We start from the raw sequence: 18068 nt of genomic DNA on the forward strand, positions 1-18068 counted from the left end.
TGAAGTAAAAGACAAATGATTACGGCTTGCATCTCCCACTGTGAGGAAGGAAGCACAATGCCTAACAGGCCGTTTTGGATTTCGAAGGGAGCACATTTCACACCTAAAAATACTGCTCTCAGCTGTTATACTTGGTGACATGAAAAGCTGCCAGTTTTGAGTGAGGCACAAGCAGGAAAGGGCTCTATGGCACATCCACATTGTGCTAAAAGCAGGTCTGTCACTTGGATCACTTAACCTAGCAGACTCTATGATTTTGGAGTTATTGTGGAGGGAAAACAATGCAGGAGAGATTAAAGCAAAACCACAGTATGTATGTATGTATATATATATATATATATATATATATATATACACTCTTCATTTTTCTCTGCTCATTTTATTGGATAACTGTATAAAAACCACATACAGCACATTACTGGAGAAAATATTTTATTTTTCAAATGTATAATGTATTCTACACTCAATTATGTCTGTAATATTTTACCTTTTTATTAAAACTACATATTTTAATACATTTCATCTTTTCTCAAAGGCTGTGGTATAATTGTGATTATCTTTAGCAACCAAAGTCTATTTCCAGAGATTTAAACTTGATATGGAGAAAAATGCCACGTTAAGTCCTTTGTACCTTATTTGGCGCTGAGGTTGAACTGGGGTATTGGTTTGTTCCAGGATCCAGAGGCTACTCCAAACTTTAAAGCAAAGCGAAACCCTTAGGCTGGTCTCAGCTGCTTGAGGAACCTCTGGATGGGGTCACTGGTTTGCTCTGCACAGGACAGTTTCTCACTAAGCTAGGCTGGAATATCTGGAAGAGAGGACTGAGGTATTTGCTGCATCCAGGCATTTGTTCTGGGTGGCAGGTGGAGAGAACCCTATTTCTTATGTCAGATTTCTGTTGGTAATCATTTCTCTGTAAGAATAAAGAGCAAATGGGTAGCTCCGGGTGCTTGATGATACCAAGATTTTGCTCTCAGTTACTTATCTCTCAGTGATACTAAGACCAATGACAAAGAAGACAAGGGCTGAGTTCACGGTGAGCAAAAGTGACCGTGACAACTGTGATTGTGGCACAGACTGGGATTGGATTCTTGGAAAGGTCTCCCAGGCTTGAATTCTTCTAAGCAGCCGGTAGAGAGCTTGAATGTAGACATACTGTGTTTGGATCTATCCTACTTTTCTCTATTGTCCACGGACTTTAATTTTTATACTCGGAAATAGTTTCCATCTCTATCATAGTACCTCCATAAAATCTAAGATTGTACCCAAACTTTCCATTAGAATGTCCATTATGAATTCAAAATTAAATAACTAAAATAAATAACGGGTAGCTAATGAGATTTTTTTTTAGGAAGTAAAAAGATATGACCTCAGTGTTTCTTCTTAGCATAATGCTGACCTCTCAAATGTGGGAAGATTCCAATTCAGAGGAAGGTTTGGAAACCTACATAAAAATATACATCAACACACAGAATATTCTTGAATACAAAGGAAATTCAAGTGACCATATCCTTGCGGACAATATAACACAAATAAAATTTCCATGAACATTTTAGCACAAACTGCGATTCATTTCTAGTTAACACATGGAAAGAAGCGATACTCAAATTCTAACTACTAGAGCTGAATGTGGTTTGAATATGTACACGTGCTTCAAAGTAGAGTTTGGTTTTGAGCAGTAATTTTTATTCTAATTCACAATCTATGACTCTAAATTTCAGTTGTTTTTAATAAGAAATTAGGAGAAAAGCTAAATTTCTGACACTTGGATCAGAAAATAGCTAAGAGTCATTCTTGTGTATATTCAGTAAGAAGCTATTCTAAAGCTGCTGCTTTACTTAGCTATTTCTTTAAATAAAAGCCTTTGGGCAGTAATCTACTCTCCTAATTACAGGAAAATATTCTAACCCTTTCTCCAATTCCTATTACAACTGGAAGAGTCACAGTTTTTTAATGATTTCACCAACATTTTGTATTTTAGAAATGCCGGCAACATTACTTTCTGTAAAATACAAAGGAACTTTAAAAATACTCAGCTAGTACTAGCATTTAGGTTTTGAAAGGATTCCTTTATAATGAAACAAAATGTTCAGAACAACTGTCAGCAACCAACCATTTAAAAATCAGATTTATGACCCCCCCCTTTTTTTTTGGTTTGCTTTTTAAACCTCTGCTGGTTTATATGAAAGTGCTCCTAGCCAAGAAGACGGAGGAGGAATGATGTACCGTACTGAAAACTACGACCTCATCAGAGGTCTTCTCAACTTGGCTCTGAACAACTTTAAAAGCCAACAGATCTGTACCATATGCTATTCTCAGGGTCAGTACTATGGGATGCCGTATAATCTTTTGTTATTATTGATAACAAAAGCACCCTGGATTGGATCCAAGGTGGACATGTGTTATAAATGAATTCTGCTTTATAGTAAAGTACATTTAAAGTATAATTCATTGTACTTACCATAAAGTACACACAACTAAAGGTATTCCTTTGAGCCAAAAATCTGATGCTGTCGAAGCAGTGTCCAATTCCTACTACCATTGTTGAATGAGACTAATTTGACCTCATTTCGTAAGTCCTGTGGAATCTTTTTAAGCTTTTAACATCTTACAATAGTGAACTGGCACTAGTTTAGGTCTATAAAAACATAATTGTCACATATCACACAAAAACATGATAACTAGCACAAATTTCTGCAAATCTTTAAAACAAAGTCTTTGAATAACAACTAAATGTATAATGCTACAGAAGACCCAAAGAAGCACTCTAAATGATGGATATTTAATGATGGTAAACAAGAATTATTTTCTAAAAACCTGTACCAATGTTAATTTTAGGTAGAATATAACATGGAATTATTTCATGAAATATAGTCTCTTTCTATGCTCTCCTGACAACACTCCCAACAGAAAGCTTCCAGTCTATTTGCTGTTTCTTGGCTGATGAGACATTCATCTTTTAATTCCCTGATTGTCTTCCTCAATGATTTCTGGAAACGTTTTTCTCGGTCTAAAACATTCCGCAGACTTTTCTTGGTATCCTCTAGCTCGCTGATCACATGATCTAATTTATGCTTAAGTTTCTTTGGACTGTCCATTACACTGTAGCTATGTTCCTAAAAACATAAACACCAAGTTATTAAACTGGAGAGACAAGTAGTTAGATAAAAGTTTTTAGCTAGGCCTCAGCTGTTTCTTACGATGCTTAGGTATCTTTAAGTTGGTGATACTTAGAGGTTTAAAGAACACAGGAAGAGGATGGGGGTGGAAGCAGTATTTTGGGTGCCCAGAGACTTCCCCCTTTATCTAAGGCTAGGAATAACATGAGGGGTACAATATCTATCGATGGGAAGCACTGCTTATTGGGGTATTTGCTATGAACATGACACTCGTAATGACTATCCAGCTTTTGTTCCCTAGGGGCGGCGCTGCTAAGTTTAAGTTTTACCTACCCAAAAATCTTATGTTGTTAAACTTTTAACGATTTTATTTTATTTTGATAAATATCTCATTTTATTTTTTTTTTATTTTTTTTAAATTTTTTTTTTTTAACGTTTATTTATTTTTGGGACAGAGAGAGACAGAGCATGAATGGGGGAGGGACAGAGAGAGAGAGGGAGACACAGAATCAGAAGCAGGCTCCAGGCTCTGAGCCATCAGCCCAGAGCCCGACGCGGGGCTCGAACTCATGGGCCGTGAGATCGTGACCTGAGCTGAAGTCGGATGCTCAACCGACTGAGCCACCCAGGCGCCCCGATAAATATCTCATTTTAAAGGTGATGACAAAAAAGGAGCACTGGAGCAGGTCCTCAGGTGGAGTGTTTTTATTTAGCGAGGACCTTGGTTTTGGGTTTTTAGAGACAGAATTTAAGCTCTCTCAATATTTATTATGGTTATGCTTAAGTTTGCTGGGTATACTTTTTTTCAATTGAAAATAGGGAAAGTAACACTAACAGATCTTAAAAAGGCACTATAAAATAATTTTGAAAAGCTGTTACTCACTATTAAAATTACTAAAGAGAACTTTTGCTTCTAGCCAGTATGACAGAGACTGAATTGATTCCTATCTAAAAAAACCGACATAGGGCCAAAAGACATAAAAAACGTTATGAAGATAACAGACATTAGGCAGGGAAGGCAGCAATCCTGGAGACATGCAAACTAAGAGGTGAACCCTATGGCCGACTGCCCCAGCTTACTGTCTTGGGAGAGTGTGTATGCCTCAGTGCATGGAGGGGAAACCCAGGCAAAGCTTAGTAGATTGAGAAGATTGTGTGAAGCATCCAGGAAGACCAAGAGAGAACTCTGAAGATCCTTAGAGGCTCCCCTTCTAGTATTCAGTGCACACAGGCAGGAAACTGCTCAAGGCTGAAGAAAGAATGACCAGAGAAGACCAGGAGTGCCCTGTGCTCAGATGGCATGGCCACTTTTCCCACCCCTTCCAGATCAGAAAATTTCAAGATTCATGGGGCATTGAGGAGAGCATACAAAAGGGTCTTGCTCCAGCAGTGGAGAACAAATAGCTCTCAACTGAACATTCTCCTAGTCCTGCCTAATAAAACCTGAAAGGATCAAACTGTTTGCAAATAATTTTGTGGTACCCCAGAATAAAGCTCAAAAATACAAGACACAGAAATATCTAGCATCCAGCAAAGTAAAATTCACAATGTGTGGCACACAACATCTACCAAGTATGCAAAGAAGTAGGACAACATGAACCATAAACCAGTCAATGGAAAATAATCAAGAATTTATACAAAAGATGGAATTACCAGATAAAAGAATTAAGGTTATTAAAATAATATTCTATATGTTCAAGAAGTTAGGGAGAGAACTAAAGATATAAAAAAGAATCAAACAGAACACCCAGAGGTAAAATTTACAACGTGTTGAGGTGAAAAATACATTGGGGGGAATAGCATATTAGTGAAAGTGAAGATACAGCAATATGAACCATCCAGAACAGACTACAGAGAGAAAAGGGAGTATTGAAAAACAAACCCAGAAAAAAACAAAAAATTAGCAGAGCATCAGTGAGTGGTAGCATGACTCAGCTAGCCTAATATACATGTAATCAGGATCCGTGAAGCAATGGAAAGAAAAGTTGAGGTAGAATGAAGTATCTGAAGACTCCATGAGTCTTCAAAATCTTTCCAAATTTGACAAAAACTATAAACCCACCGATAAAGAAGCTCAAAAATCCCAAGCATGAGAAATATGAAAACTGAACTATATATATAATTGAATTATTCAAACCACTGGGAAAGAAAAATTCTTAAAAGCCAAAAAAAAAAAAAAAAAAAAAGACATGTTAGAGGATACAGAATGTATAGAGGATATAGATGACAGATTTTTCATTAGAAACGCAGCCTATGAGAATACAGTGGAACAACATCTCTGAAGAACTAAAAACAAATAAAAAAATCTCCAAAACTATCAATCTAGGATTTGATACCCAATGAAAAAATCTTTCAAACACGAAGACTAAATAATGACTTCTTTCAGAAATATAAAAGCTGAAAGAATTCATCCCTAGCAAAGCTGCTTTATAAGAAATGTTAAAATGCTTCAGACAGAATGATGCCAGATGGAAATATGGACTTATGCAAAGGAATGAAAAGCCCTGGCAATGGCCACTACACAGGTAATGTATACAGATTTTTTCTTATTATTTATATCTCTTTAAAAGATAATTTATTGTTAAAAATAGATAATTTATTGTTAAAAAACAAAGAACAAATGGAACACGTAGGAAACCAAACAGGATCAATACACTAAGTGTAAATGGTCTAAATAACTCAATTAAAAGGCTGAAATGACCAGATAAGATTAAAAAATCAAGACCCAACAGTATAAGCTCCCTAAAAAAAACATGTACTTCAAAAAGTCCCAAATAGGTTTAAAGTAAAAGAGTAGAAAAAGATACAGATCTTCCTCCACTTATGATGGGTCTCACAAGACCTATTTTATAATAAAGTATTGAGTATCTCATGTCATTTATTGAATACTGTATTGGAAGTGAAAAATACAATGGTTGTATGGGCATAGAATGGTTGCAAGTGTGTTGGTTGTTCACCCTTGTGACTGCATGGCTGACTGGTAGCCATGTACAGCTACCATGACTGGTAGCAAGCTACAAGCTAGTAGCTTGCTGCTACTGTCCAGCATCACAAAACAGTATAGTACTCCATATCGCTGGCCCAGGAAAAGACGAAAATTAGAAACTTAAAATATGGCTTCTACTGAATGCCTTATTCATTTTGCACTATTGGAAAGCTGAAAAATCATGAGTTGAATCATCATAAGTTGGGGACCATCTGTACACCCATATAACACTAAAGAAAAAGGAAACTAGAGTGGGTATACTGTTATCAGAAAAATAGATTTCAGACTAAAGAACATTACCAGGGAAGGTCATTTCCTAATAATAAAGGGATTAAATTAACAAGACAAAACAATCCTAGATATTAGCACTCAATCACAGTGCTGCAAAATGTAATGAATAAAAACTGACAACTTCAAGGAGAATTAGACAAATACATAGTTACACCAGAAAATTAAACTCCTCTCTCAATAACAGACAGAACAAGTAGACAGAAATTTAGTAAGGATAAAATCTTGAACAACAGTCTTGATATTTCTAAAACATTCTAGGTAACATCAGCAGAATGCACATTCTTTGCAAATGCACACAGAACATTTGCCAAGACAGGCTATATTAGAGACTATAAATCTCAATAAATTTAAAAACATCTCAAGCAATTTCAAGCCATACAATGTATATTCTCTGACTACCACAGAATTAAATTAGACACATTAATAGAAAGACATCTGGAAAATTCTCCAGTATTTGGAAACTACATGGCACACACACACTTCTAAATAACTCATGGGTCAAAGAACAAATAACAATGGAATTTGAAAGTTTTCTGAACTAAATGAAAATGAAAACATTTATGGAGTGTTGCTAAAGCAATACCTAGGGAGAAATTAATACCACTAAATGCCTACATTATAAAGGAATGTCTCAAGTCAATGACCTTAGCTTTCATTTTAAGAAACTAGAAAAAGAGCAAATTTTACTGGAATAAAAAGAAAAAGCAAATAGTAAAGATGAATGGAAATCACTGAGGTAGAAAACAAAAACAAAAAAAGTGAGAAAATCAATGGAAGCTAGTTAACAAGATCAATAAAATTGACAAATCTCTAGGTAGACTGATCAGCAATAAAAAAGAACAGAAACAAATTGCCAATATCAGAAATGGGAGAGATGATATCACTACAAATTCCACATATATTAAAAAGGACAGTAAGCCAATATTATGAACAATTTTAAGCTGTTAAACTTGACAACTGAGATAAAATGGGACAAATCCCTTGGAAGATACAAGCTACCAAAAAAAAACCTTACCTACAAAATCACACACCCTGATAGTTTAACTGGAGTATTCTACCAAATACTTATGGAAGAAATAACATCAAATCTATACAAACTCTTTCAGAAAATCAAAAAAGGAGGCAATATTTTCCAACTTTTTCATTAAGGTCAGCATTATTCTGATTCTAAACCAGACAAAAATATTACAAGGAAAGAAAACTACAGGTCAATATCCCTACTGAACATACAAGAAAAGATTCTACACAAAATTTTAATAAATCCAATTCAACAATATATAAGAGGATAACACACCATGAAGAAGTTGAGTTTATTCTGAGGTTGGTTTAATATTCAAACATCAATTGATATAACTAATCATTTTTCCCAAACTAAAAAAGAAAAACCATAGAAAACCTCAATAGACACAGAAAAAGTGTTTGACAAAACTAACATTCATTTCTGATAAAAAACTTTCAGCAAACTAGGAACAGAAAGGCACTTCCTCAACCTGATAAAAGCATTTATGAAAAACCTACAGTTAACATCATATTCAGTGGTGAAAGACTGAATGTCTTCTTCCTAGAATCAGGAGCAAAGCATGGAGATCAGCTCTCAGTGTTCTCTATTCAGCAAAGCCCTGGAGGTTCAAAGCAGTCCAATAAATATTGCAGGAAAGAAATGAGGCATCCATATTAGAAAGGAAAAATTAAAACTATCTTTAATGACAGACAACATGATTATGTAGACAATATAACAGCCTTTACAAAAAAGCATAATTAATATATGAGTTTACAAGTTTGCCAAGTACAAAATCAGCATACAAAAATCAACTTCCATATACTATCAGTAAGCCAAACAAAACAACACCATTTGTAATAGCATCCAAACACATATAATACTTAGGGATAAATCTGACAAAATGAAAGACCTATACACTGAAAACTACAAAACATTGTTGAGAGAAGTTAAAGACCTGAATAAATGCAGAGATATAATGAGTTCACAGGTTCAAAGACTTAAAACAGTTTCATTAAGATGTCAATTCTTCTCAAATGAATCTGTACACACAACACAACCCAGCTAAAATTCCAGTAGGCATTTTTGTAGAAATTGTTACAAAATGATTCTAGGGGCACCTGGGTGGCTCTGTCAGTTAAGTGGCTGACTGATCTTGATCATGACTGGTCATGATCTTGCAGTTCGTGAGTTCAAGCCCTGTGTCGGGCTCTGTGCTGAAAGCTCAGAGCCTGGAGCCTGCTTCGGATTCTGTGTCTGCCTCTCTCTCTCTGCCCCTCCCCTGCTTGCACTCTGTCTTTCTCAAAAATAAATAAACATTAAAAAAAAAGAAAAGATTCTAAAAATTCATATGAAAATGCAAAAGATCTAGAATATTCAAAACAACTTTGAAAATTAACAAAGTTGGAAGACAAACACTGCCCTATTTCAAGTATTACTATGAAGCGATGGTAATCAAGAAAGTAAAACAGACCTGGATTCTAGGTGTGGCTCTAATATGAGTATGCAATGAGATGAATAAATAATGCAAGCTTGAAAACTCTGTATGTATGACTGTTCTTTAAGAAAACCTAAAGATGTGACTATATTTTTTATTAGATGTTTCCATGTAGAAAATATAGTACTCAAAGGGATTATTGCATTTTCTTGGTAAAAAATAGCTCTATGAAAGCACTCTTTGAACTAAATATGCAACCAAAGGATTAACTACCTGTATATTATTATCCCATATATAAAAATTATAATGGCCCTGGAAAACACTATTTTTGGGCATTTTATGTATTTCTATAACATATAAAAATACACAAATACATATACACATATATACATGTACGTACATATAATTATGTATACGTAATATATAACAATATATAACCTATATAATTATGTATATATAATATATAACATAATACATATATAATATATATATAACATATATATACTAATGTCAGGGCACCTGGGTGGCATAGTTGGTTAAGCTTAGGTCATGATCTCATGGTTTGTGGGGCTGAGCCCCACTTCTAGCTCCACACTGACAGCATGGCATCTGCTTGGGATTCTCTCCCTCCCTCTCTCTGCCCCTCCCCATTCATGCACGTGTACATGCACACTTGGGTAGGCTCTCTCTCAAAATAAGTAAACTTAAAAAAACCCTCAAACGCCTAAAACTCTAGTTTAATCCTAATGGAGAAGATGTATTACCTTAAAAATATCAACATTAGTTCAGTAAGTAATTTTACTTACAAAAGTGAACTGAGATTGGAATTCTTCAGTACATGAGGAAGCACCCACAAGCTGGTGATTGTGGTTTGTGACTGGAAGGGTTTTGAGGGTGAAGTTTTTTCTAGAATGAAGTTTTTCTTTTTTCCCCTGTTAAGAAGAGTTAATAAAAATCATTGTAGATACTTCTGTCCTTTCTTACATTTTTATTCCTTCTATACTTTGTGTAGTGGAATTAATACTTCTTTTCATGAAATTGCTTTAAAAACTCGGTAAATTTTAAATTTCTCTGAGATTAAAGGGACTTTCTGAAAATAACTCTAAAGTTCATCTAGAAACACAAATTTTCCTAAAAAAAAAAAAAAGAGAGTGGTATTGAGAAAGAATACGTTCTACCACTTGTTAAAGATATATTACCCAATAACAACAGTTATTGTTAACAGTTATTGTTAACAACAAATAGTGTGCTACTCTCCTAAGATGAGACAGAAAAATCTGTAAATAGATCAAGTGTATAAAAGGTGTTAGGATAAAAAATGGCATTCTAAATAAGCGGAAAAAGGTTATAAATCAGGTAAAAATGAATTAATAAAAATAGTTACATCCTTTATATATAATAAATCATGATGAAAGTTTAGTACTGAAAATTTATGTACAAATGAAAACCCTTAGGAACTAGAAAAAATCAGGGAATATTTATATAATCTTAAGGTGGGGAAGGCTAAAGTCAGACAATTCAATAAAAAATATACAACATACTATTTAAAAAAGAAGTCTGAACTTCAAACAAAACAAAAAATACCAAACCAATGTGATAATTAAACTAAAGACAAATGACAAAAAGTAACTATAACACATGGGGCACCTGGGTGGCTCAGTCGGTTAAGTGTCTGACCAGCTCAGGTCATGATCTTGTGGTTCGTGAGTTCAAGCCCTGCATCAGGCTCTGTGCTAATGGTTCAGAGCCCGGAGCCTGCTTTGGATTCATGTCTCCCTCTCTCTGCCCCTCCCCTGCTCACACACACTTTCTCTCTCAAAAACAAACATTAAAAAATAAATAAAATTATAAAAAAAAAGTAACTGCAACACAGATGGCAGTTAAATGATTCGTATCTTCAATGTACAGTGTTTTACATGTAGTTTAAAAAAGATGAGGGGCGTCTGGGTGGCTCGGTCGGTTAAGCGTCCAACTTCGGCTCAGGTCATGATCTCACGGTCCGTGGGTTCGAGCCCCGCGTCGGGCTATGAGCTGACAGCTCAGAGCCTGGAGCCTGTTTCAGATTCTGTGTCTCCCTCTCTCTGTGACCCTCCCCTGTTCATGCTCTGTCTCTCTCTGTCTCAAAAATAAATAAACGTTAAAAAAATAAAAAAAAAAAATGGGGCGCCTGGGTGGCGCAGTCGGTTAAGCGTCCGACTTCAGCCAGGTCACGATCTCGCGGTCCGTGAGTTCGAGCCCCGCGTCAGGCTCTGGGCTGATGGCTCGGAGCCTGGAGCCTGTTTCCGATTCTGTGTCTCCCTCTCTCTCTGCCCCTCCCCCGTTCATGCTCTGTCTCTCTCTGTCCCAAAAATAAATAAAAAATGTTGAAAAAAAAAAAAATTAAAAAAAAAAAAAAAAAGATGAAAATAGCAGAGGACCCAAATAACTCACAAAAAATACAAACGTCTAATCAACATATGAAAAAATGTGGAGACTCATCAATATTCAAAAATAAAACAATGAAATACCACTTTTGCCTATCAATTTTAACAAAGGTTTAAAAACACAACTTACACTGAGGATTAGGGTGGATGGACACTTTCATGCATAGCTACTGGGAAGAAGATTGGTACAAGCTTTCTGGTGGGGCTTTGGGGATCTGATTCAAAAGCAAAGGCTTTAAAAACGTGTATAATCTTTGATCTAACAATTTTATTTCCAGGAATTTGGTTTGAGGAAATAAGGATAAGTACAAAGATTTGGCTAGAATTATGTTCATCACAGTGTTAATTTAAAACAGTAAAAGATGATAACCTATATACAATAGTGATTGGGTTACATAAACCACTGTTCATACATAAGATCAATTGCTACATGGTCACTAAAATGTTCCATAAAACCAATACCACCAGGTACTGACAAGGATATAGAACCAGAGGAACACTTACATGCAGATGGTGAGACTACAAATTGGCAAAACCACTTTGGAAAAACTACAGCAGTATCAGCTCAAGCTGAACACACACATCCCTAGGACCCAGTAGTTCCACTTTTAAGAGAACTGTACATATACTCTGCAGAAATGTGAACCTAAGTGCACCAAAAGACATGGACAAAAACATTCATAGTTGCACCATTCATAATAGCTCCAAAGTGAAAACCTAAACGTTTGTCAACAGTAGAATGGTGAAAGTTTATTTAAACAATAGAATACTATATTGCAGAGAAAATGAATGGACTATTATCACATACTACAACATGGATGAATCACACAAACAAAATGCTGAGCTAAACAAGTTCAGAGTACATACTGTCTGAGTTCATTTATATAACTGATGGTGACAGAAGTCAGGATAGTAGTTACCTTTGAGGCTGTAGTGACTGCCAAAGAGTATGAAGAGGTTTCTGGGTGCTGATACTATTTTATATCTTGGTATGAAGAGAGTTACAGGAGTATATTCACTTTATGACAACTTATTGCTCAGTATGCTTACGATGTGTGCGCTTTTCCATATAGATACTATATTTCAGTAAATTTAGTTTATTTATTTATTTTTTTTAATTTTTTTATTTTTAATGTTTATTTATTTTTGAGACAGAGAGAGACAGACCATGAACGGGGGAGGGTCAGAGAGAGAGGGAGACACAGAATCGGAAGCAGGCTCCAGGCTCTGAGCTGTCAGCACAGAGCCCGACGTGGGGCTCGAACTCACGGACCGTGAGATCATGACCTGAGCCGAAGTCGGACGCTTAACCGACCAAGCCAGCCAGGCGCCCCACAGTAAATTTAGTTTAAAAAACTGATGTTCTACACAGGTTTCTCTTAAAAATATGATCCATAGATCTGCAAGACAATTGTGTGGGGTGCCTGTTAAAAAATGCAGCCTTCTTAGGGGCTCCTGGATGGCTCAGTTGTTTAAGCATCCAACTCTTGATTTTGGCTCAGTGTATGATCATGTGGTTAGTGAGTTCGAGCCCCTCATTGGGTACCACACTGACAATGTGGAACCTGCTTGGGATTCTCTTGTCTCTCTCTCTCCCTCTCTGCCCTTTCCCCGCTTGTGCTTTCTCTGTGTCTCAAAATAAATAAACTTAAAAAAAAAATGCAGGTTTCTGGACTCCAGCACAAACTCAGTGAGTCAAATTCTCTGGGCCACATGATTCTCCATTTTAAACAAGCTCCCTGGATAATTCTTACATAGGCTAAAGTTTGAGAGCCATTGTTGTGGAAAAATATTTAGCATCATGGAAAGTAGTAGTTAACAGTGGACTCTAGGAGCACCTGGGTGGCTTCAGTCAGTTAAGAGTCTGACTCTTGATTTTGGTTCAGGTCGTGATCTTCTCCTAGTCGTGGGATTGAGCCCTACATCAGGCTCTGTGCTGGGCATGGCACCTACTTAAGATTCCCTCTCTCTCCCTCTGTCCCTCCCCCTGCTCATGCACTCTCTCTCTAAAAAACAAAACAAAAACAAAAACAAAAACAAAAACCAGTGGACTCTGAAGCCAAAATGCCTGGGCTCAAATCCAGCCTCTGCCATTGAACAGCTGTGTGACAATGAGGAAGATATTCCAGCTCTCTGGACCTAGGTGTCCTCAAGTAGTAAAATGAAAATAACAGTAGTATTTTTTTCACGTGGGTGTTATGAGGATTAAATGAGTTTATATGCAAAGTGCCCAGAATAGTGCCTGGCACATAGTAAACACTATATAAATGTTGAGATGAAATGAATGGGGAGGGTGGAAGGGAATGAGATGGAAGCAAATTAAGAAAAGGATATACAGGTGATCTGTGAACAATGCAGGGTTAGGGACACCAACCTCCCTGCACAGTTGAAAATCTGTGTATAACTTTTGACTCTCCCAAAACTTAACTGCCAATAGCCTAATGTTTGTTGATTGGAAGCCTTACCGTTAACACAGTTGATTAACACATATTTTGTACATGTATTATATACCATATTCTTACAATAAACTAGAGAAAATATTATTAAAATCCTAAGGAAGAGAAAATACATTTAAAGTACTGTGCTGTATATTTATTAAAAAATATCTGTATATAAGTAGACCCATGCATTCAAATTCTGTTTTCAAGGACCAAATGTACAGTGTAATTATAATTTTGTAAGAATATATAAATATAGGTGAATATATATACAAACATACACATACAAATGACTGGAAAAATACACATTGAAGTGTTAAAAGTATTATCTCTGGATTATGTGATTATTGATAATTTTTATTTTCTTTTTGCTTGTGTCATCTAATTTCCTATAATGAAAAATTTCTTTTGTTATAGGATAGAGTTTTTGAAAGTTAGTAACTTATGGTTTGATTTTATTATGCCCACATTTCTTAAGGTTCTCAACATTAATGCTGGATGAGACCTCGCTATAAGGAAAGAAATCCTTTATAACCAATTGCACAAGATATTATAAATTGATTAACATGGGAGAGAGTGAGGCAGTCTCTACTTGCTCACTCAGGCACTGGAAAATGACCAAGACCATCTCGAAGCAGGTACACTTCCAGATTACATATCTTCCTTGTCTTATGATACGGTTATATAAATTGAGAATATTGTAAGTTGAAGAGGCATTTGATACACCCAACCAACTGAACATAATGGTTTAGACTACCCTACCTTAAACATACTCAGAACACTTACATTAGCTGATAGTTAGGCAAAGTCATTTAACGCAAAGCCTGTTTTATAACGGAGTGTTGATATCTCATGTAAGTTATTAAGTACTGTTCTGAAACCGAAAAACAGACTGGTTGTGTGGGTACAGAATGACTGTCAGTGTATCAGTTGTTCACCCTCGTGACCATGTGGCTGCAGCTTACTCCCACTGCCCAGCATCACGGGAATATGGTATTGCATACTCCCATGCGCGCTGTATTACGTATCGCTAGCCTAGGAAAAGATGAAACTTAAAAATTCAAAGTATGGTTTCTACTGAATGTGTATTGCTTTCGCACTGTTGTAAAGTTGAAAAATCAGAAGTCAAAGGCCATCTGTATTTCCCTTGTTTCCAACTGTCAGGAAGATGATATCTTTCAATGGAGGTTCATTACTATTGTTCTGGGAACTGAAAGGTTCTCCCTGAATTTTCTACACTGGAATCAGTTACTCTATGGTGTCTAGACACACTTTGCCATATTTTAACTCAAGAGAGATACTGAGGGTGAGGCAGTCAACCCGTGGCACTAATATCACTGAGAAAAAAACACAAAATTCAACTAGACTTTATTTATACAATCTTTTTATTTTCTTTTTCTTACCTCTTCTCTCCTTTCATTCTCCCGTTCTCCTCTCTTTTGCTTTTCTTCCTTTTAGTTTTACCTAGGCTTTAAGCTTGAATGTCTGTGGCTCTAAAAGTATACTTTGGTCCTATTACTTTGGCTCTGCTCTTGACTTTTGCTCCAGTGTGAAGAGGACTGGCAACTTGGAACTTCAATTCAACCCTCTTATTTTCCTCCTTTTTTAGATATAAATCCTGAGTTATGTCAACTCCTAAAATCAGTCCCCTTCACCAAATATTTGTAACATGTCAATATTTCTGACTGGCTACTGGTAAAATACTCCTACTACATATTATAAAACCTGAAGCAGTCACTTCCAAATTTAGAAACTCAAAAAATGGACTTCAAACGAATAAGCAAACAATCAAAATGTTAGCCTGAATGGTGACGGTTCTTCAGCAGTACCATAAAAAATGAGTAACGATGCTAAGCAGTGTCTCGTAAACAAACCTGTAAGTGAGATGAGGGATCAAAGATAGAAGGTATGACTCCAGGTTTCAGTTTAATATTTGGAGCACTTCTGTCAAAATCTGTCTTCTTAAAGTGCCTTGAACACAACACGTCTCCTTTTTTAGGCTCCCAGATGCCTGCAGCATTCACATCAAGTCTTTTCATGGCTAATACCCATTTTCTTTTGACGTTTTCATCTGTGGGGAATCTAGAAAAAAACATACAAACAGTATCCTAATATTAAGCACTGTCAATATATACTTGAACTAAGGTTGTGACTGAATTGGTTCACTGAGAAGTTTGTTACTACTCTTGGGAAATGGACTATTCAGGAAGCCATCATGAATCAAGCTTTCAGAACTTTCAGTTTTAATAGATTTTTCCACCAGTCACGCTGCAAACATATGGCCCTCATTTCAATTTTTCTCATATCATAAAGAAGAAAAGTTTCAAGGGATACTTCAACCTTACATTAAGATCCACAACTGGGGGGTTTTCCTTCATCTATCTATGATAATACCATTTGGGACTTTTCCTATGTGAAGCCATACCCAGAACTGATCCCAGATGAACAGAGTACCTCATACTTTCATTCTTCTGTCAGCATCAGAAAGTTGCTTTGTACAGCATTTAACACACAACAGGTCTATAAATGCTTAGTGAATGAAGGCAGACAACAGCTGCAGAGTTTGGGGTTCTAGAGAAAAGAACTATTTTGAGAGATCTGGAAACCAATAACCGTATCTTCTGTAATTTTCCAAGCTGATTCAAATCTTTTTTTTTTTGGAATAAGGTGGGGTATACATACTCATTTTTTATTTCCTCATACCTAGCAAAGTACTTATCAGATCTTTCTCTAGCACGTAGCACAGTGCCTGGCACAAAAGCAGCAAAATAAATTTCTAGCAAATGAATAATTATTAAAATTAAGATCATCTTGACTTACCTGTAATACTGTTAAAGAACCCTTGGTCTGAACTTGTAATTTACATTTTTTCTCTACAACGTAAGTTTGATCTATTTCTAAATAGAAAGGACAATATATTTGGGCAAAGATCCTTCCTTCAGATTGTAAACTCCATATAAACAAAACAATTTCTTTGAAGCTATGTTAAAACACACAGTAACAATATTAACAAAAATGAGCTTGATATTTTTGCTTACTAGCCTTTGATACCTTGACAGGAATCTTAAACTTTTAAACTAAGTTATAAAAACGTAAATGTATCACTTCAAATTCACTTAAAAAGCTATTTATTTAAAAAAAGCTTTGGGAACTAAAGGTCAAAACTGAAAAATCAAGTATAACTGCCTTTGGCTTTTTTAACAGAAGTACTTGGCTTAACTATGGCAAAATCTTACACGTGAAACGTCAGTCCTTTTAACTTGGAATTTGGCAAACAGCGGGAAGCACATCCAATGGCCGAGCAACATTTCACCATGATTTTAGCAACTCATAACAGAACTGAAAGAAAATTAAAACGGTAAGAGTTAGCAATTTCAAAGCTAAGGAGAACATGTTTACTTTTCCCAGCGTGTTTTGGGTGACGTGAAATCATGCTAGAAAGCCAAAGGCAAATATTTTCTTCCAACACTAACAGCTCTAAAAATTTTCCAGGGGCTTGCCTCTTCAGAAGGCCAATCATTTTTTCACTGCGCACCCCGAAGCGTCTGACCCAGTCTTGCAGGCTTGTACATTTCCCTTCCGCCTTTTTACAGGCACCATGCCACAAGGCCTTTGCACACGAACTCCTACTCATCTTTTTAGCTCACGTGTTGCTTCCCCAGGGAAACCTTCCTTGGCACCCAGATTACTCCGATCCCCTCCAGCATTAACTCTCATAGAACACACACTTCTTCCTAGCACTTCTCAAAGCTGTAATCTTAATTTATGTCAGTGATTCATTCTGTGATCAATGTCTTTCTCCTTTACCAGTCTGTGAGATCCAAGAGGGCATGGTGGGACGTGTACTTTTTCTCACTTTTTGTCCCCATGCTTAGCTGGTGACTGGCATACAGGAAACGTCAATGCATATTTTGAAGGAATGAAGAGCGACTAAAAGCAGCAGCTGCAGAAGCAGAGCGCGCCCGTACCCGCTCTGAGCCCGGAGGCCTGGCGGAGCTCCGCCCCTTTCTCGAGGCACCAGGCCGCCGCAACGGGAGAGGGAGGGGCCGCCCTGTCACAGGTGCGGATGCGTCCGGGGAGCGTCCCTTTCTCAGGGGCCACCCGGCGTCTCCGCGCCGCTGCGGTCCATCTCGCCCCGAACCACGCCCAGGGCTTGGGCGAGTAGCGATGGGGACTGGGGGGGTGGAAAGAAGAGGCAACCTAAGTTATTACCGTTAGCAGCGAAGTCAGCAACTGACGTCGACAGCAGAGATTGCGTTTTCCTTCACTTCCGCCCCGTCGCCCCGGTAACCGGAAATCCGGCTGCCCCGGGTCACGTGCTGAGCCGCCATATCAGCTCGGCTAGCTGCTGTGACCGAGAGGGGGTGTGCTAGTGA

At 36.9% G+C, this 18068-nt stretch overlaps 1 protein-coding gene across 4 annotated transcripts; it reads right to left on the reverse strand.

Annotated features, from left to right (window-relative positions):
* Nucleotides 1-415: 415 nt before the first annotated feature.
* Nucleotides 416-18010, reverse strand: THAP6 (THAP domain containing 6). 4 transcript variants are annotated; one of them, XM_058722271.1, is made up of 5 exons: nucleotides 17905-18010; nucleotides 16929-17031; nucleotides 15567-15774; nucleotides 9638-9763; nucleotides 416-3116 (listed from the first exon to the last, which is right to left on the reverse strand). In XM_058722271.1, the coding sequence occupies exons 2-5, from the start codon at nucleotides 17006-17008 to the stop codon at nucleotides 2862-2864; spliced, it is 669 nt and encodes a 222-aa protein (XP_058578254.1). In that variant the 5' UTR covers nucleotides 17009-17031; nucleotides 17905-18010; the 3' UTR covers nucleotides 416-2861. The 4 variants fall into 4 exon arrangements, with proteins under 4 accessions (XP_058578254.1, XP_058578256.1, XP_058578255.1 ...); XM_058722273.1 differs by lacking the exon at nucleotides 17905-18010 and adding an exon at nucleotides 17549-17884; XM_058722272.1 differs by lacking the exon at nucleotides 17905-18010 and adding an exon at nucleotides 17500-17884.
* Nucleotides 18011-18068: the final 58 nt, after the last annotated feature.

Source organism: Neofelis nebulosa, chromosome 3 (genome assembly GCF_028018385.1).
Source record: "Neofelis nebulosa isolate mNeoNeb1 chromosome 3, mNeoNeb1.pri, whole genome shotgun sequence".
Lineage (NCBI taxonomy): Eukaryota > Metazoa > Chordata > Mammalia > Carnivora > Felidae > Neofelis > Neofelis nebulosa.